Source organism: Schistocerca piceifrons, chromosome 1, assembly GCF_021461385.2.
Source record: "Schistocerca piceifrons isolate TAMUIC-IGC-003096 chromosome 1, iqSchPice1.1, whole genome shotgun sequence".
Lineage (NCBI taxonomy): Eukaryota > Metazoa > Arthropoda > Insecta > Orthoptera > Acrididae > Schistocerca > Schistocerca piceifrons.
The window spans coordinates 917,568,188-917,589,663 of NC_060138.1; the positions used below are offsets into that span (position 1 = coordinate 917,568,188).

Consider the following 21,476-nt stretch of genomic DNA (forward strand, 5'->3'; position numbering starts at 1 on the left):
ATCAGTGTCTTTTATTACGATCGTCAATCTGTACAGTTTCAAATGCAAACGGTTTCTCAACACATGCCAAGCAGTAATATGTGAGATTTGCAGCTCACGAGATGCACGCTGGGTTGATTTCGTAGGGCTGTTGACAAAGTGTTGTCAGATGTGCTTGGACATGATTTCCCATGTCTTACCGAGCACCCTGTTTCTACAAAACATTTATACCACTCATAAATTGTAGGCATACTAGGAGGATCTTTAGCATACTTAGTACGGAAATTACGCCGAACTGTTGTCACCGACTTCAGTTCTTCAAACCAAAACACACAGCTAGCACGCTTGGGTCCATTGAAGGCAGCCATCGTTAACGCAACTGCCACTAGTGCTGTTTATGGTTCGATTTGGCACTAGCGAACTATGTGATACAAAACTTGATGTATTTCCCTACAAATTGACACTAAAATCACGTTTGTGGGTACTACGAATAAATTTATATGAATTTTTGAAGTTATTAAGTCCTTTTTGAAACACACTGTATTGTAAGCACTCAGACCAGTCGGTACAAATTTACCCTATCTTCACTAAAACAAAGTCGGTTTACTTCCTTGAACACTGCTAGTGCCTATGCCACACCATGCCTCGAGACCCTCTCCTCTTTTCCTCGTTCCACCTGAGATGGATTGATTTGGAGTCCATGTACTAACTGACCGAATGCATATTATACATGACCAAATATAATGAGTGAGCCATCTTGTTGCATTAGTCTGCTCTTCCGGTTTTTCCAGATGTGTTATATTTATTCCTTCCTCTCCTTTATATGTTACAGTTTTACACACTTGAAGATGGGGTTTTAACATCCCAAGACATGTCATGGATAGAATAAATCATTAGTACAACTGAAGTGAATCTCTTCAAATTAATTAATCATGCCTTTCAGTTCTGGGGGTCCCCGACACCAAATCTATGCATTTTAGAATAACTTTAAAAAATATACATTTTATTGTAGTTTTGTAATATATCGGATGAGAGAAGGTAATACAGTAGAAACATATTATTTATTTCATTTTGCTTTTATCCCTCAACAGGAGAAGAGTGCAAGAATATGAGCAGATTATTGTTACACCTGTACACCCAGGAATGGAGACACTCTCATCACAAATTAATGAAGATAATGAAGATTTTGCCAATAGGAGAAGGTATCACCAGACATCAACTGTGCAAGGGCGCTTTGTTGAGATTGATGATGATGATTAAAAGTTTAATAAATAGATCATATGTAAAACAGATTCATATTAGCAAGAACATGACAAGCTTGTTGCTAGGTTGTGTGTGTCCTGGTAATACAAGCTTTATTTATTATTATTATTATTATTATTATTATTATTATTATTATTATATTTAATCCAGTAAAAACTATGATGGGATAGGAAGACACGCTCCTCAGAAAATGTTGGACATTAGGGGAATTAGTGTTTCAAGGAAAGATTATGCTGAGAGAAGGCCAAAATATACAGGTATAATGCTGTATGGCAACAATCCCAGCAAAATTATCCTTAGTTTGGCTTCATGTTTCTGGCATGTAAATAATAATCTTCATTAGCAGCAAGAGTTAAAGGTTCCCTTTTAAATTAATAACAGGAAGGCATTGGGCTGATACACTTGTTTTAGGTTTGAATTTACCCGGTTCTTTGAATACTGTTTCTCATAATTGCAGAATAATCACCTGAATACACAAAAAACAAATATCAGTTTGTCACTTGCAAGTAGCGCTTCTAAACTCGGACTTAAAATGCATCACTTGGTTCGGGGAAATATTTTAAAGTTTACTTCACCCACTGTTATTTGCCAGTGTGAATGTTCACAATGTTTTATTGTAAAGCCTTTATTCACAAAGTAACAGATTTTATAATATACATTTGTCACTTTCGGGTATGATATTCTGAACAAATTTGAGACATACTTCTTATAACAATAAGATTGGTTGTAAATATAACACACTAGACGTGTCCTAAATAATTGATGAAAACTAACCACAATAAGTACAATTTCTATTACAACTAAGATTGTAATTCAAACAAAACAAGGGTTAGTATCACTGTGATTTTTTTAATGAGAATTTTTAATTACTGTGCCATGAAACTATAAACAGGTTGTACTGTTTTGTTTGATAATCTAAATATCTTGTAGCATGTCGTGCAGGAAAACTTATTTTAACACATTTTATGGGTGTTGGTTCAGGTATGATTTTTAGAAGTATATGCTCATAGAGTGTATGTCTAGCATTTATGCCATATGATCATATATGGTAAATGCACATTATCACACATTATCACATAATTAAGTCTCGTATTCTGTACTTTTTGTAATCATATCTTTATTGAAGAAGCATGTAGGAATGGTTCTTGACTCACTTGCTTCAGGAACAGTCATTTTCCTATAGCTTCTAATTTATTCAGCTTTATTATATTACGGAGATGATAATATTGTTTTACTCTCTAATGTCTGTGATATACAATTTGCAGTTTACTTACCACATTATATTTAAGTGCACCTACTAGTTTGCAGAGATGTGCATTTTTATTAAACTGTACTGTAATTTATCTTGCTTGGTTCTAATTTATTTTGCAAATTATGTTAAATCTTGTCTCATCATGTGCATCTCTGTGTTATTTATAAATGATTGATAAATTTCAGGTAAATTGCATGCTGCCAGTATTATAACTGTTTAGTTTTTATGCCTACTGTACAAATCTTGAAAGAGTTGTGATTAATTTAATTGTGATATCTTAGTGTATGTAAGTGTATTTGTATACACAGTAACATGGCAATATTAATATTTTCTGTATTACTTCATATTTATGTACATACAGTATTCTCAGGTTTGAGAAACATTAACACTGCAATGTAGTTAAGGCTATGACATGCAACGTAGTAAAAGATTCACATGTAATTTTTGAAGATATACTGTGAGGCAGCTATTGAACAATTACTGAAATCAGAAAGTTATTTTACTAGCATATGATTAGTAATCATTCCTTGCATCATATGTATGACCTTACTGTGGCCTATAGTAAGACGCTCACAAACATTTGTGTAAATGTTGATGAACATTTTTTGTGAACAATTTCTATTCAGACCAAATCATTATAATTCATCTGCATAGTCAGAAAAACAATAGTAATTTTATTGTTGTATGGTTGTCAGTTGTTGCTTACTATGAGTCGAATGGCTATGCAAAAATAAGTTACCAACCACTGCATTATTATGTGTAAAAATATTATTAATGAAAAAATATAACAGGTAATTTTTGTACCCCATAGCGAGTTTTCTTTTGTGTGTTACACCGACAGCATCTTCATTTATTTATTTTTTCCCTTGTAGTAAGACGTGCATTATTATTTTTACTAAATTTTCTTCTGTTATCATTTGTATTAAATTTGACAGACTGCCTTTTGAGAACTGTTTTTGTTATATAATGGTTTCTGCAGTTGTGTAAGCTGTATGACTTTAAAAGATTGAAAATGCGGATGTTCTAGTGAAGATTCTATGACCTGCCGCTAAAACAGGTGTCAGCACTTCTGAAAAAGTACTAACCAGTGGTGAATACTCAGTTAGTCAATATTTCAAAACTGCTTATTGTCAGCATTTGTCCAATAATTTTCTTTTAACAATGTTTGCCACCCACATCCTTCATTAACTTTCAGTACTACTACGTGAAATGACTCAGTGCGTCTGCTGTTCAGTGTGTAGTCTCCTTTACTTGTATGTATTGTATTGTATATTAACCGGGGATCTAGAAATGACAAGGAGGCTCTGTCCTCGCCGCAGCCGCAGTGGTCCACAACCCCACGATGACTACCGCAGTCCACTTCATCCCTCCGTCGCCCCACACCGAACCCAGGGTTATTGTACGGTTCGGCCCCCGGTGGTCACCCCCAGGGAACGTCTCACACCAGACGAGTGTAACCCCTATGTTTACGTGGTAGAGTAATGGTGGTGTGCGCGTATGTGGAGAACTTGTTTGCGCAGCAATCACCGACATAGTGTAACTGAGGTGAATTACGGTAACCAGCCCGCATTCGCCGAGGCAGATGGAAAACTGCCTAAAAACCATCCACAGACTGACCGGTTCACCGGACCTCGACACAAATCTGCCGGGTGGATTCGTGCCGGGAACCAGGCGCTCCTTCCCACCTGGAAAGCCGTATGTTAGACCGCACGGCTAACCGGGCGGGCGGTCTCCTTTACTTACTCATATATTTACATTTTACCAGAACTTATCTACTATATCTTTGCTCATTTTCTTCATTTGGCTCTATTTACCCTTTTAACAAATAATAGTTTCTCTTAAGAAGCAGCATTTTCCAAGTGGTGAACGGAGTGCTTCTCTGAGTTAAGATGTTTCACAACATTATTTTTTTTCTTTTACCACCCCAATTCGATAATTACAAAATCTGCAGAACATTGATTTCAACCTTTCGTGGGCATTCATAGCTGTGTGACTCTCACTTGACAGTGCTGTAAGTAGAACAGAAAATGTAATTAATATAGAAGTAGAAACGAAAATAACTCTATTCACACATTAGGAGGAGACTTCCATTGTGTTGAAAATAAGTTGACTGGTTTTGTTTTCTGCCTGCTACAGCGTAGCGTGCAAACATGACAGTCAGCCACAGGCTGTGATCACATTGTTATGCCATTATCTTTCCAAAGTTAGCTTCGCTAATGAATTGCAATACCAGTAACTGAAAATTGGTTGCATTTTCGATATTTATGTATAGAAAATAAAATTGTTTCAAACTTAACTCTGACAAAATAGCACAGTAATTCATTTGGTTACAATTTGGAAAGAAATAGCATTTATTAGCTAATTTTGTGTTTTCGCATTTTGATGCCGAATTCGCATCTATATTCATATCTATATTATCATAAATACAAATTTTTAGCTGCATAGTTATCATTTATTTAGACATTTAAGCCAAACAGCCAATGAAAGTTCTCTTCTATTGAATTTATTTTATTGTCGGTAATTGTGTTATCTTCTTTTGAAAATATAAAATTTAAAAAAAGAAGACAATGAAGAACTGTGTTATATGATTTGTATAACAGACATTTAAGTTCAGTAAGACTTTAATCTTCATTATCTGGGAATATGTGATTGTGTGGTACCTCTCTGTTCACACATGATTAATGTTTCAAAGGAACTGTAAGCTCCTATAACTGCAACTGTGTATTGTCAATAGTTGTTGATCATGGTCCGTATATTATGTGAGGTGGAAAGATTTTTATTGTTTTGCAGATTTGTTTCTTCCATCATACAAGACGTAGAAAGCATAGTGCCTTGGTAAAAACTTAAAAAAGCACAAAAGATAAATGAAACAGAAATATCACGTTTCGTGCTGTAGTCTTCATGCTCAGTTTCCTTGTGTGATGTTTAGGATATCAGGAACCATTTTTGAACAAATTTTGCAGCCACAAGGTTACAAAATTTCTTAATTTTGTATACTGTCCAATTTTTTAGATACTCGTGTTGTCTTAGTGCTTTATATACCATTATAGTTTTGTTCAGTTCTGCTTTTTCTCAAAATTTTTGAAAGTTTTAGAGTAGTTAATGTATAAACTGAATTCTTAGCTGTATACCACAAATAAATATCATTTTGATGAGGTCACAGTTTGGAGTTTGAAAGCGTTCTGCAATTCAGGAAGCTGTTTACATACTGTGAGAATGTACTTAATAAGATTTGACTGTAAATTATTGGCTACTGATACATTCTGTGATCGCCAGACTGCACTTATCACAACAAACTTCCACTGTAACAAATATGTATGAGACGGACATGTGGAGATTTTTAATTTTTTTATTTATTTATTTATTTTTTTTTTTTGGGGGGGGGGGGGCGGTTTACTTGGTTTTTGGTTCCTATTTGAGCTAGGAACATAGGGTAAGAAGTTTTTGGTTTAGCCCAGACCAGTGGCCATTTGTGTAGCCATTTGAACATCTGTCCTACTGTAGCTATGTTCCAGTATATTAAGCAAGGTCTGAATGACAAACCAGAGATTGTGTCCAGGCAAATTGTGTGAATTGATTAGTTCCTTTTGCAGCAGATTTTCATTGGATTGAAATTAATGCTGAGCTAATGTGCACTACTTGGATTTTATGTTCAAAAACGGCCATTCTTAAATAAACCAGGAGCACAGCGAGACTGATGGTTGGAATTTATAGTCCACTGATGTATGGGACCATGGTATAAGGTAAGTTTTAGCCATTAGGAAGAATCTTGCTTTGTTTGGCTTTTACATGCAAAAAGCACATTGTTCTGGGAACTTTTTGAAGCTCATCACTTCTGTACTTTAAAATTGTATGAATCAGTTCAAACTTTACATGAAGGTAGATAAATGGATGAAGTCAAAACAATTTTTTTTTTATCCATTAATCTTTGTTGTCACGATATGATGGTTTAAAGTCAAGCTAAATGTAGTGCATAAAATTCATTCTTACATGAATTGAATGTGTGGAAACAGTTTAAAGTGAATTGTGTAAATAAAAAAAATGTTTTTTTTTATGATAAAATTGACAGCTAACTTTAAAAAATCTAGCTTCATCTGAATTTCATGTGCAAAAAAACTTATTTATTGTGATTTTTTTTTACACATGCCACTTACATATTTAAGAATTGTGCAAATTGGTTCAGTTTTTGTAAGTATGACAAATACATGTAATTAACAGGCATCCTGTTGTTTTGTGAAAGCATTATCCATTGCCACGATATAGTGGATAGTGGTTTAAAGTCACACATAAAATCTGGTTTTATGTGAATCGAAAGTGCTGAGATGGTTTAAAGTGAAACAGATAATAATAAAAAATTTATTCATATGGTAATTCAGACAACGGAAAATCCAGGATGGAATGTAACAATATTATGAAAAGGAAAGTTGCTACTCACCATGTAGCGTAGATGCTGAGTTGCAGATAGGCACAACAAAAAGCCTGTCACAAATAAAGCTTTTGACCAGTAAGGCCTTTGTCAAAAATAGACCACACGCACACACATTCACGCAACTCACACACACATGACTGCAGTCTCAGGCAATTGTAGCCACATTGCAAGCAGAAGTGTTTGCAAAAATCTTTCATCACACAAGTTTTATGTGCGAAAAATCATGTGTTTGCATATGAAACATTTTTTGTAGGAATGCTCTGCATTTTAAGTGCTGCATTTGGATACAAATAAAAAACTGGTTATTACAGTTGATTATCATTTTGTTGTGTATATGTCAAAAATTTTATTCACCAGTGCCTTAAAATCATGCAGAAATCTTCAGAAGTGCGAAACAATGCATGTACGAATAATAATAATAATAATAATAATACTTTATTCAACATCAAAAGATTCATTGCATATTCATAAAAACAGGTTACAATTCATGATAAACACAATAATACATTCTTCTGAATACATCCATTGGTTAACAGAATGATTAGATTGCAGATAAAATGGTTTGCTTGTCATTATTTACATATTTTTAAAATACACTTCTTATTCTGCATGTAAGTATGATATTATTCTGATGTGTAAAAGGGATTTTATAAGAGGAATTTCTGTAGCTGAAATTTAAGCTTCGTTGTGGGAAGGGTCATAATTGTACTGAGCAGTCGCATTGATGAATTTTAAACTTGCATATTGTGGACCCTCTTTATAGAGCGCTGTTCTGTGGTTGCTGATGTAAAATTTTTCTTTATTTATAGTATTGTACTGAAGCGAGTTAGAACAAATGTTGGGCTGCAGTCTTGTAACAAGTAATATGGCTTTTAGAATGTGCATGTTTCCTATGATTAGCACACCAGATTTTGGAAGTAGTCCACAGCATGATCCTTTTTTATTTTACCCCACAGATGATTCCTTTGATCAAGCATTTAAAGCTTTACCAATGACCACTGTAATGTAATTAACTGTCGGAGATAAAGTTTATCTCATGCGTAAACTATGATGCCCACAGTAAAGAGTTTACGTAATTTCATCATGCTGCCAGAAAATGTGTTTAATTTATTTAATTATGAATATTTTCTTTTATGATAAATAATGGACTCGTTTAAGATGTTAAATGCTGTATATTTGTATATATTTATTTATATGTATATTTGGAGTTTATTAAGGCCAGTTGACCAAAGAATCTAGAATGCAGGAATGTCTGTGCCCGCATCTCGTGGTCGTGCGGTAGCGTTCTCGCTTCCCACGCCCGGGTTCCCGGGTTCGATTCCCGGCGGGGTCAGGGATTTTCTCTGCCTCGTGATGGCTGGGTGTTGTGTGTTGTCCTTAGGTTAGTTAGGTTTAAGTAGTTCTAAGTTCTAGGGGACTTATGACCACAGCAGTTGAGTCCCATAGTGCTCAGAGCCAGAGCAGGAATGTCTGTAACTTCCGGGCACATGTTGGCTTGCCCGCCACTTCTTTGTCTGTATTGGAGGGAGATGGACGTGTTTATATGACAAGTGCAGTATAATGCATATAGAGTATCAATGTTCATAGTGAAAATGGTGTAGTTACTAACAAAAAGTACGAATAAATAGAATTTTTAGCTGAAAGTATTTCAGATCCGATAGTGTTTATTTCAAACAGGAAGAAAACCCAGGCCATGCTTGTTGGAATGATTATTTTGCAGACAAAACTTTGAGAACCCCTAGACAAATGAGATCTGCAGTGTGTAATCTTTCAGCAACTACTAATAAATAACTCTTGCTGAAATTGTGCTGGAACTACTTGTATTATTCTCATTCAGAAACACATGGTGAGTGTGTGGTCCTACCACAATATACTGCATAAGAGTCCACAATTTTTCAGTTATCTAAGAAATGAGATAGGTAACAACCAGTACACCACTCACAAAATTAAACTAACCTGAAAATTGATATAAAAATAATTGTCATAAAATGGGTCACCTTATTTCTAACCAGTAGAAAATGTTTTAGTATGCTACAGGATGGTAACAGGAAGGACATACTGCACACCATAAAATTAACCTTGCCACATCCAAAATTAATCACACCGACCCCCCATATATACAGGACAAAGATGAGAGATAAAGAAGATGATGTGCAATTTTATTTATAGCACATATATGCAATATCTCCTGCCCGCACTCCACACCACATGCGTACGCAGCGACAATGGTTTTATATCTTGTAAACAGCTAAATGAATTGATATTTTCACTCCATTTAAATTGAGCAAAGAATGTTTTAGTATTGAGTACATGATATGAAGGTATGTGCAGTAATGAAAGGGTTATGCAGTTTAACAATAAAATGCAACATGATAGTGTATAGTGGACTTAATTTTGTAAGAATTTAAAATTATTGTGAAAAGAAATATAACACATTACTAGCATACATTTAGTATCCTTGCAGAAGCAGGAAGTGACAAGCCCATTACCTTACGTATGTCTGAATTACCATCAGTCAGGTTCAACGTATTCCAAATGTATGGTTGCTACTGTGCTACAGAAAGATAGCTAAAAGATGTTTTTAGATATACAAAATAATTATACACTCCTGGAAATTGAAATAAGAACACCGTGAATTCATTGTCCCAGGAAGGGGAAACTTTATTGACACATTCCTGGGGTCAGATACATCACATGATCACACTGACAGAACCACAGGCACATAGACACAGGCAACAGAGCATGCACAATGTCGGCACTAGTACAGTGTATATCCACCTTTCGCAGCAATGCAGGCTGCTATTCTCCCATGGAGACGATCGTAGAGATGCTGGATGTAGTCCTGTGGAACGGCTTGCCATGCCATTTCCACCTGGCGCCTCAGTTGGACCAGCGTTCGTGCTGGACGTGCAGACCGCGTGAGACGACGCTTCATCCAGTCCCAAACATGCTCAATGGGGGACAGATCCGGAGATCTTGCTGGCCAGGGTAGTTGACTTACACCTTCTGGAGCACGTTGGGTGCCACGGGATACATGCGGACGTGCATTGTCCTGTTGGAACAGCAAGTTCCCTTGCCGGTCTAGGAATGGTAGAACGATGGGTTCGATGACGGTTTGGATGTACCGTGCACTATTCAGTGTCCCCTCGACGATCACCAGTGGTGTACGGCCAGTGTAGGAGATCGCTCCCCACACCATGATGCCGGGTGTTGGCCCTGTGTGCCTCGGTCGTATGCAGTCCTGATTGTGGCGCTCACCTGCACGGCGCCAAACACGCATACGACCATCATTGGCACCAAGGCAGAAGCGACTCTCATCGCTGAAGACGACACGTCTCCATTCGTTCCTCCATTCACGCCTGTCGCGACACCACTGGAGGCGGGCTGCACGATGTTGGGGCGTGAGCGGAAGACGGCCTAACGGTGTGCGGGACCGTAGCCCAGCTTCATGGAGACGGTTGCGAATGGTCCTCGCCGATACCCCAGGAGCAACAGTGTCCCTAATTTGCTGGGAAGTGGCGGTGCGGTCTCCTACGGCACTGCGTAGGATCCTACGGTCTTGGCGTGCATCCGTGCGTCGCTGCGGTCCGGTCCCAGGTCGACGGGCACGTGCACCTTCCGCCGACCACTGGCGACAACATCGATGTACTGTGGAGACCTCACGCCCCACGTGTTGAGCAATTCGGCGGTACGTCCACCCGGCCTCCCGCATGCCCACTATACGCCCTCGCTCAAAGTCCGTCAACTGCACATACGGTTCACGTCCACGCTGTCGCGGCATGCTACCAGTGTTAAAGACTGCGATGGAGCTCCGTATGCCACGGCAAACTGGCTGACACTGACGGCGGCGGTGCACAAATGCTGCGCAGCTAGCGCCATTCGACGGCCAACACCGCGGTTCCTGGTGTGTCCGCTGTGCCGTGCGTGTGATCATTGCTTGTACAGCCCTCTCGCAGTGTCCGGAGCAAGTATGGTGGGTCTGACACACCGGTGTCAATGTGTTCTTTTTTCCATTTCCAGGAGTGTATTTAATGAACAGGTGCCACATATAATGTAAAAATTGTATTAAAACTGTATGTGATTGTAATTCATTGTGTTCTTTCTGTGCTTTGCTAACCCAGTCAAAAATCATCAAGTTTTAAAAAAATATAAACTTTCTTTTTTTCCTTGATTCAATCATCATTCAATTATAAATAGCAGAGAACTTAAGGTGAAATATGTGGGTGACACTCTTGAGACAGGATGAAAGATAGACCAGCAATTAAATTACAGAAAGACTGAATATAGATAAATATGGTCTTCTATTGACATTAAAGTTGGAATTAACCACAAAGGCTTTTAAAAAAATGAACATTTTACACAAGTATGACTCTTCCATATGTAAAATATGAAGTTGAAGAAGCAGAGGTGTCTCAAGACCAGATCACATATGAAATGAAACAGTGTGAAAAGAGCTATAAATTGATCTAGTTTAATGCATAATAAATATCTTAATGTCTTGTACAAATATTTACAGAGTATAGACAACACATAATTACCTGAACTAGTAGTAGTTGATAAACTGGCAGACAGAAGAGATACAGGAAGTCTTTTACTTAAAGTTGCAAAAATTAAAAATAATTAATTTTATTCAAGCTTGTGGGACCTGAAAAGCATAGTGGATTTTTCAAAATAAGATTACATGTGAGAGTGACTCACGTTTCTAACCAAAAGGAACAAACTGTAAGTGGAATTGATAATTAAATGCAACAGACATGATCCACAACAACTGAGAATGTAAAACACCTTTAAGAAAGAGATTTAGATGATAAATCAGAGAGAAGAAAATGATACACACAGAAGCAGAAACTACAGTTTAACAGAAGTGTTAACAGGAACACAGCATGCGAGGATAGTAAGTAGGAGAAAAATCTGAGAGTAAAAAAACAATAAGCAGATAAAAAATTAAACAGCCTGAATATGATCAAGAAATGGTAACTGAGGATTACACAAAGAGATTAGGAATGCCAGGTGAAAAATTGTAGGAACAAGTAAGCAACAATAAAATATGGTATCCTGTGTTATGGATTCCACAAATGGAACAAATCTAGATGTGAGACTCCAGCTGAGAAACTCTAAGAACTGCTTGTACTAATTTGGTGTGTCAAGGGTCCCTGTGTGATTAATGGGACACCATAGATGCATCTATTTTGCAGAGTTTACCTGCAAGATGGCGACGTAGTTTTCTTTATTCTTGCAAATAGTTTTGTGGCTTCTGTGCTGATTCAAAAAATGTGGAAACACCATGAGAAATGCTTGCTTGAACATAAACGCAGAAGCTAACCAAGCCTGCAGGTTATGCTGTTATATTTGACTACTAATGGTACCTGTGCAATGTCCTCAGTACATAGCCAGTGTCAGTTGTGGTTAGAACAATGTTCTGTGTAGTCTGGGTTCATTATTTCAGAGTCAAGTGAATTTGAATGTCGGCAAGTTATTGGTGTTCGTATGGTGGATGCTTCCATAATCAAGGTAGCAAAGTGTACGGTATTCTCAAGGTAGCCGAAGTGTATGGTGTTTCAAGAGCCACAGCATTGAAGATTTATACCACATACAATGCAGGTGGAAAAGCATCTTCTGCTAAGTCACAATGCAGAAAAAAGTATGTATAGAATGATGATAATGGACGGACATTGAAGAGGATTGTGATGAAAAATATGGGAATGACAGCTGCAAAGTCACTAAAGAATTGAATGTCACACTTGCGAACCCTGTCAGCACCGAAGCAACATGAAGGGAACTCCATAAGCTGGGAACTGCAGTGCTTGCTGGAATTCCAAAACAGTCATCAGTAACACAAATGCCTGTAACAGGAAAACATTGAACCAAAGCCATAAAACCTGGATATGGACCAATGGAAGAATCTCTTTTGGTCAGGTGAATCTTGTTTTCAAGTTTTCATCTCAAATAGTGAAACCTAAAGGATGTTTGGTGATGATTTGGGCAATGGTATTGTGGTATTCCTTTGGTGCAATGGTTACTCTGCAATTTCACGTTACTGCCAAGAATTGCCACCTTTTTGGCTGATTTGGCTGATCTGGTCCATCCCATGGTAAACTGTATGTTCCCCAATGGTGATGCTGTTGACACGGCTCACACGATCCAGGACTGGTTTTGTGATCACAAGAGTGAATTGTTACATCTCCCATGGCCACCACAGTCACCAGATCTCAATATTATTGTGCCTTTGTTGCCAACTTTGCAGAGACAGGTGCATGATCAGTATCCACTTCTGTCATCAGTAACTGAACTTGACAGTTTTGCAGAAAGAATGGTATAAGATTCCCTGGAAAACCATGCAGGACCCGTATTTTCTATTCCAAGACAGCTGAAAGCTGTTTTGAATGCCATCAGTTTTCCTACACCATATTAGGCATGGAAGTGTGTTGTATTTGTGATGTTTCCATATTTTTGTCCATCCCCTGTATGTAATATAGTACTCTCCTGTGTGACTTTCTCTTTGGTCAGGTTGGCGCTACTTTCTCATCACTCCCCATTGCTGTTTGATTTTATTTATGTTTTACATGCTCATTCCTTTTTATTAATAGCTTTTGCTTTTACTCTATCTTTCATTTCTTCTATCCTTTTATTTGTACCATTGCATTTTTCCTTCTGTCATTATCAATTATCACATAGTTTTTCTGCTCAGATTTATCCTTCAAATTTATTCATGTTGCATCTATTGTATTTTGCTCACTTGTCTAATATAGGGTGCCTATGGAAGCCATTTTATTGGATTACTAGACAACAATTCTAGCAAATCGTATTACTGGAGTTTATTACAGTCAGTTAAATGGACAATACTTAACTTTGCATATTCACAAAGGTGTGTCACAAGCTGATGGTGACATGCAAATAATCAGTATATTTTCAATTTCAATGCAAGCAAAACAATACAGTTCATAAGTCACTACTGTAGGTGGCACAGCACTTATATTATCTTCGTGTAGAGGCTGCTCCTGTTGCGGTGTTGCCCTAGAGATGGTTTCGTCAGCGTACTATTGGCTGAGATCGTCACGCAGCCCTCCCTGCTCTTTCGTTCTTGATCATCATACCAGCACTTGTTATTATGCCAGAACAGTATCACTAATGCATTCATTACCCTCAACTCCATTTTAAAGTCTTTTAATTTTTAAATTCATTTGTTGCACTCCATTGCCATCTTTCATTTCATCCACATGGCTGTCTTGTACTTGCCTTTGACTCTGATGTACTCTTCCATCACATTTAATTTTATGGATGTCTCCACATTTTTCTGTACATGCGTTTCCCCTGCTTCTCTGGAAGAAGTAATAGTCTGGTGCTGCTACCACTACTGGTGGTACATACATCCCCCCCCCCCCCCCCCCCGACCCATGATATCACTTCCACTCTCTTGTCTTGTAATTTCTAACCATTTCCTCTTTTCTTCCAAATGAAGGTATCTTTGATTTTAAGTGCTACCATTCGGTGACCATCTTTGTCCTTCTCTCTCCTTTGCTTGGTCAATAATTTTGTCCTGTATCTTATAAACAGAATATAAACTTGCAAGGTTTGAGACCAATAAGTTACTTTTGAAGAGAAGAGAACCACTTGTATGAATATCAAGAGCTCAGATGGCAACCCAGTTCTAAGCAAAGAAGGGAAGGCAGAAAGGTGGAAGGAGTATATAGAGGGTTTATACAAGGGCGATGTACTTGAGGACAATATTATGGAAATGGAAGAGGATGTAGATGAAGATAAAATGGGAGATAAGAGTTTGACAGAGCACTGAAAGACCTGAGTCGAAACAAGGCCCCGGGAGTAGACAACATCCCATTAGAACTACTGATGGTCTTGGGAGAGCCAGTCATGACAAAACTCTACCATTTGGTGAGCAAGATGTATGAGACAGGCGAAATTCCCTCAGACTTCAAGAAGAATATAATCATTCCAATCCCAAAGAAAGCAGGTGTTGACAGATGTGAAAATTACCGAACTATCAGTTTAATAAGTCACAGCTGCAAAATACTAACGCGAATTCTTTACAGACGAATGGAAAAACTGGTAGAAGCGGACCTCGGGGAAGATCAGTTTGGATTCCGTAGAAATATTGGAACACGTGAGGCAATACTAACCTTACGACTTATCTTAGAAGAAAGATTAAGAAATGGCAAACCTACGTTTCTAGCATTTGTAGACTTAGAGAAAGCTTTTGACAATGTTAACTGGAATACTCTCTTTCAAATTCTGAAGGTGGCAGGGGTAAAATACAGGGAGCGAAAGGCTATTTACAATTTGTACAGAAACCAGATGGCAGTTACAAGAGTCGAGGGGCATGAAAGGGAAGCAGTGGTTGGGAAAGAAGTGAGACAGGGTTGTAGCCTCTCCCCGATGTTATTCAATCTGTATATTGAGCAAGCAGTAAAGGAAACAAAAGAAAAATTCGGAGTAGGTATTAAAATCCATGGAGAAGAAATAAAAACTTTGAGGTTCGCCGATGACATTGTAATTCTGTCAGAGACAGCAAAGGACTTGGAAGAGCAGTTGAACGGAATGGACAGTGTCTTCAAAGGAGGGTATAAGATGAACATCAACAAAAGCAAAACGAGGATAATGGAATGTAGTAAAATTAAATCGGGTGATGCTGAGGGGATTAGATTAGGAAATGGGACACTTAAAGTAGTAAAGGAGTTTTGCTATTTAGGGAGTAAAATAACTGATGATGGTCGAAGTAGAGAGGATATAAAATGTAGACTGGCAGTGGCAAGGAAATCGTTTCTGAAGAAGAGAAATTTGTTAACATCGAGTATAGATTTAAGTGTCAGGAAGTCGTTTCTGAAAGTATTTGTATGGAGTGTAGCCATGTATGGAAGTGAAACATGGACGATAACCAGTTTGGACAAGAAGAGAATAGAAGCTTTCGAAATGTGGTGCTACAGAAGAATGCTGAAGATAAGGTGGGTAGATCACGTAACTAATGAGGAGGTATTGAATAGGATTGGGGAGAAGAGAAGTTTGTGGCACAACTTGAGTAGAAGGAGGGATCGGTTGGTAGGACATGTCTTGACGCATCAAGGGATCACAAATTTAGCATTGGAGGGCAGCGTGGAGGGTAAAAATCGTAGAGGGAGACCAAGCGATGAATACACTAAGCAGATTCAGAAGGATGTAGGTTGCAGTAGGTACTGGGAGATAAAGAAGCTTGCACAGGATAGAGCAGCATGGAGAGCTGCATCAAACCAGTCTCAGGACTGAAGACCACAACAACAACAACAACAAGAAGTTACTTGTTTGAAATTGTCTTCTTTTCAAGCAAATTCAATGTTTAATTCACATCTATATAATTTCAGGTGCTTGTATCATAACAGAAATTGATTTTTTTAACCTTTGAAAAGTCTGGGGAGCCTACTTATATGAACTCTGGGTTTCAGAAGTAAAAGTTAGCTAAGCTGTTTGTCACATATTCTGTGGGTTACCTGCATGATGTATTGTAATATCTTGGGATAAGTTGACTTCAATTTTCAGTTTATTAACTGAGTCTGTATTTAAATATAGGTAACTGCTGATTGTTTACAGGTAAGTTCATATACCAGAAAAAAATATTTACATTAACAACAGAAGCAACTATGTTAAGCTTTTGCCCCATAGAACCTGTGAGTTCATACATAAAAATTATTTGTTTAGCTTGCTTACAGATTTAGTTTTGCCATCTGCCTGGCACTTAATGTTATTAAGTAAGTGACAAGAGATTTGGGTAGCAGCACTATTCACCTCTTTCTGAGCTAAACTCAGTTTCAGGAAATGATAATGAAGATCAGTTTTTGTTGTAGAATTGTAATTATGTCTGTTTTTATTCTTCTTGTAGGCCTACATATTATTTACAACAAATATCATGAGACAAAATATATACTGCCAGGTTGTAGTTGAAATACAGAACTTAGAACTGTCTGCAAACTTTCTGGCAGATTAAAACTGTGTGCCCGACCAAGACTCGAACTTGGGACCTTTGCCTTTCGCGGGCAAGTGCTCTACAATCTGAGCTACCGATGCACGACTCACGCCCGGTCCTCACAGCTTTACTTCTGCCAGTATCTCGTCTCCTACCTTCCAAACTTTACAGAAGCTCTCCTGCGAACCTTGCAGAACTAGTACTCCTGAAAGAAAGGATACTGCGGAGCCATGGCTTAACCACAGCCTCGGGGTGTTTCCAGAATGAGATTTTCACTTTGCAGCGGAGTGTGCGCTAGTATGAAACTTCCTGGCAGATTAAAACTGTGTGCCTGACTGAGACTCGAACTCGGGACCTTTGCTTTCACGGGCAAGTGCTCTACCATCTGAGCTACCGAATCTCGACTCACGCCTGGTCCTCACAGCTTTACTTCTGCCAGTATCTCGTCTCCTACCTTCCAAACTTTACAGAAGCTCTCCTGTGAACCTTGCAGAACTAGCACTCCTGAAAGAAAGCATACTGCGGAGACATGGCTTAGCCACAGCCTGGGGGATGTTTCCAGAATGAGATTTTCACTCATGTCTCCGCAGTATCCTTTCTTTCAGGAGTGCTAGTTCTGCAAGGTTCACAGAAGAGCTTCTGTAAAGTTTGGAAGGTAGGAGACGAGATACTGGCAGAAGTAAAGCCGTGAGGACCGGGTGTGAGTCGTGGTTCAGTAGCTCAGATGATAGAGCACTTGCCCGCGAAAGGCAAAGGTCCCGAGTTCGAGTCTCGGTCAGGCACACAGGTTTAATCTGCGAGAGAGTTTCATATCAGTGCACACGCCGCTGCAGAGTAAAAATCTCATTCTGTCTGCAAACTGATCATGAGGGAGCACACAATTTTGTAAGGACACATTATCCAAGAATATAATTCTATATAACATTATTAAATGTTGGTGGAAAAAATATGTTAACTTATAGATATCTTAATTTCATATATTCGCAAAAGTTGCTGAATTGAGTTCTTTAAGATACTAGAAAACATCTTGCAAAAAAATGCTCTCCAGTATGTAGACCCAAAAATTTTGAAAACCCTGCTTTTTTTTCTTACAGGCTTTAAATTTGTTGTTGGTGTTGCATTCTTTGATAGACAGAACTGAATTGCTGTTCTTTTCATTTTGCGCTTTGCTTTTCTCTTCTCCTCCTCCTCCTCCTCCTGAGACAGAATCTGCAAATCACCCAATAAAAAGAGATAGATGGGTAGAGAAGCTGAAATCTTTTTTAAAATTTTTTTAAGAATTGAAAAAATTGGTAATATATTATTCATCCTGACCTTAATTTTTCAGAAGTCATGATGAGTTACAGTGACAACTGCAGGAGTTAAATCTGAAAAATCATAACTGAGCTGAGCAATAATGATGTATTACAATTTCTAGTGTGAAAGGTCTGTTATTAATTTGGTTACTTGCTTTTCTGGTTATCAGGCTCTGAATCATTGGTGAGCAAGTAAGTTTAGTGGTGGTGGACCACCTTAGTATTAAATACCAAGCAACAAATAATTTTGCATTATATTATATAACATCAATTGGACTTCGTATAATAAATTTAGATTGCTGAGGTTTGACTTCTTGTAGTGTGCAAATCTGCACATAAAGCCATGTAGTTGGCATTCAGATCAACATGTCACCAAACTGATCCACTCTCAACTTCAGTTACTTTTTATAGCATTAGTGACAAAATGTAACAACAGTGATACACAAATGAAACACAAAATCAGTGATTACTAATATTATTACCAGACCTCTTAGGTATAATTAAAAGGATGCTTTCATGCTGCAAGACAGAGAACTAAAAGAGAACTGGCAAAAGATAGAATGTAAATTATGCCCCTCTTATGTGTAAAAGAATGTTGTAATTCATATACATGACTGTTGCAGGAATGTAATAGCAACAACATAGATCAAACTGATATCTGACACTGCGCCCTTGACTGGCAGTGACATTGTTGGCAACAAAACTGGAACTTCCATTCAGTTGTAATCTCTCAAGGATTTATTTTCACATAACATGCTACATACGAGTCACAGTAGGTATTACATAGTTACATTTCATTAAGTGTGAAGCTACAATATCTGAAAAGTCCAAAAAATTGGTACAGATAATAGCTTTCAAGACAGTCATTACTATGTTCAGTTTAGTATTTCCATCAGACACACATCTTGACCAGAATTCATTATGGTCCAGATAGTTGAAAGAAGAAGTTGCCAGAGAATCGTAGTTTTAGAAATAAGTTGTGATTTAAGTAAATTCCTTTAGTTTTAACAGTTCTTGTAAATGTTGTATCATTGCATTGGCAATTACAAAGGTTATATAGCATGAATTTTATTCTTATTTTACAGAATTGAGGTGGAGCTATTATATTGGGTATGCTTTGGTTGGAGGTTGAATGTTGCAGCAGGAAGATCAGGTATGACAGACTGAGGATTTAGTTGAGATGCATTATCAGGTGATATCAGACTCAGGTGAATGATTAGATTTTGAGCAGGGAAGTTTATCATCGAACAGTGGGATTATAACTCACCCTGAGTTTCCTGTCTCTCATGTTTGCTTCATACAGTATCATACCGTCAGTTCATTTGAAACAATTGTATAGTGTGCGCAAAGTACTCTGGCCAGTAGATGTGCCGCAGATGGCAGGGCACATGTAGGGAGAGCGATAGTGATGTGGGTTACGGGTGTGCACTGTAAGGAAAATGCCGAGTGCTGGAGTGGAAGCACTATTGTAAACTGAAGCCTACGATCACATTTTCTGTAAATATTAAGTGTGGGTCCTCCATAGCCACACTTACATGGCAGCCATTCAAAAAGATCTACTGTCATCTCTGCTTTGGTTAATACCTAAAACCAACAATTTACTTTTGCTTGGCTTATCATCCATCAATACAAAGTCTGATTCCACAGCACCTCGCAACAGCTACACATGAGATCCCAAGAACTGTTCATTGTACTTGACAGCAATTAAATCTTGCTGATTCACCTGTACAATTTCATAAAGAGATGTTCGAGTGGTCAACATAATCCCTGCCAACACCATTAGGGATCCTCCTCGATATTGGTCTCTTTCCACAACATTCGCAAAATCATGTCCCACGTGTCCTCCGGATGCAAATCCACCGAGAATCACTCTCCAGACCAAATCGGGACTCATCTGTGAAAAGAACATTGGCTCACAGTTTGACCATCCAAGTGGAATTTTTTGATGGCTCCACTCTAGATTTTCCCTTCTGTGAAGACACGTCAGAGTAAGGAGACAGCAGGTCTCCAACAATAAAGGGCACTCCGCTGAAGCCTTTTGTACATGACATCCAAGAGATGCTGCGAGGTCAGATGTCAGTTGCAATGCAGTAATAAAGTGGTACTCTTGTGCACTTACAGCCAAATGACAGTCTACTCTTTCTGATTTCACATGTGGTTGGCCCTGTTCTGGTCTCTGGGACACAGTTTCAGTCTCTGTAAACTGTCGTCTCATCCGAGAAACAACAGAACGATTCACATTAAGCCATGAGGCCACATCAGTTTGCGACTCTCCTGCTTCCATTCTTCCTATGGTCCTCCGTAGCAGAGAGTCTGTAGTCATCTTCTCTGTGTCATATTGCACCGTCTGTAACTGTGTACACAATGATTGTGGATGTGGGACTACCCTGCAAACACTACCCACTTGATAGGTGCCCCGACATCATTGCTGGCATAGTTGTCTGTTGATCAGAATGCCATCTTCCATGGAGAACACAATCGTAATGACACCTGTTGACATTTTGTATGATTATATCATGAATTAGACAGAGGACAGGGAAATAGCAGTTTTCTGCATTAATTATGGACGCCAGTGTGTATATGTGTCTGCTTGTTTTAGTTGTCCTTTGCACTTTGGTAATCATTGTTGCCACAACTACAGCGTGGTCACTGATACCAGTTATGATGTGGACATCCTCAAAGATGTCAAGTCTGTTTGTCATGATTGGATGCAATATATTTCCATCATTAGTGAGGATCCCAATTAATTGCTGGGTGACTAAAGTCTCCACTGATGATTACAATTTGACTGGGGACTTGCGTGCAAGTGAACTGAGGTTTTCTCTAAAGTTTTCATTTGTACATCAGAAGATGTGTCTGGTGATCAATTGAAGGATCCAGTTATCATTTTATGCCCACCCATGATACTGAATCTTGCCCAAACAAGCTTACATGCAGCTTCAGTTTCTATCTCGGTGGATTTGAATTTCTTGTCTACTGTGGCAAATACACCACCTCCATTTGCCATTTGCCTACCCTTTCAATGTACACTTAAATTTTCCCCAAAAATATCACTGCTATCAGTTTCAAGTTTCAACCAAACAATGAAAAATCCAGGATGGAATGTGACATTGTTGTGAAAGGGAAAGTTGCTACTCACCATACAATGGAGATGATGACTCACAGATAGGCACAAAAAAAAGTACTGTCACAAACAACAGCTTTCAGCCAGTAAGGCCTTTGTCAGATTTAGACAGCAAACACTCACTCACAAAAATGCATTTCACACACACATGATTGCAGTCTCAGGCAACTGCAGTGTCGCCTCAG

The 21,476-nt window shown here is 38.3% G+C and overlaps 1 protein-coding gene across 5 annotated transcripts in view; it reads left to right on the top strand.

Moving 5' to 3' along the window:
- The window catches only part of LOC124717142 (solute carrier family 12 member 8), a 195,524-nt gene extending 192,220 nt beyond the window's left edge, over positions 1 to 3,304 (top strand). For all 5 annotated transcript variants that reach the window (XM_047243930.1, XM_047243905.1, XM_047243896.1 and 2 more), the window contains exon 13: positions 1,071 to 3,304. In XM_047243930.1, coding sequence (XP_047099886.1) covers positions 1,071 to 1,239 — 169 coding nt within the window. In that variant the 3' untranslated portion in view covers positions 1,240 to 3,304. The remainder of the gene's footprint in view (positions 1 to 1,070) is intronic.
- The last annotated feature ends 18,172 nt before the right edge of the window (positions 3,305 to 21,476 follow it).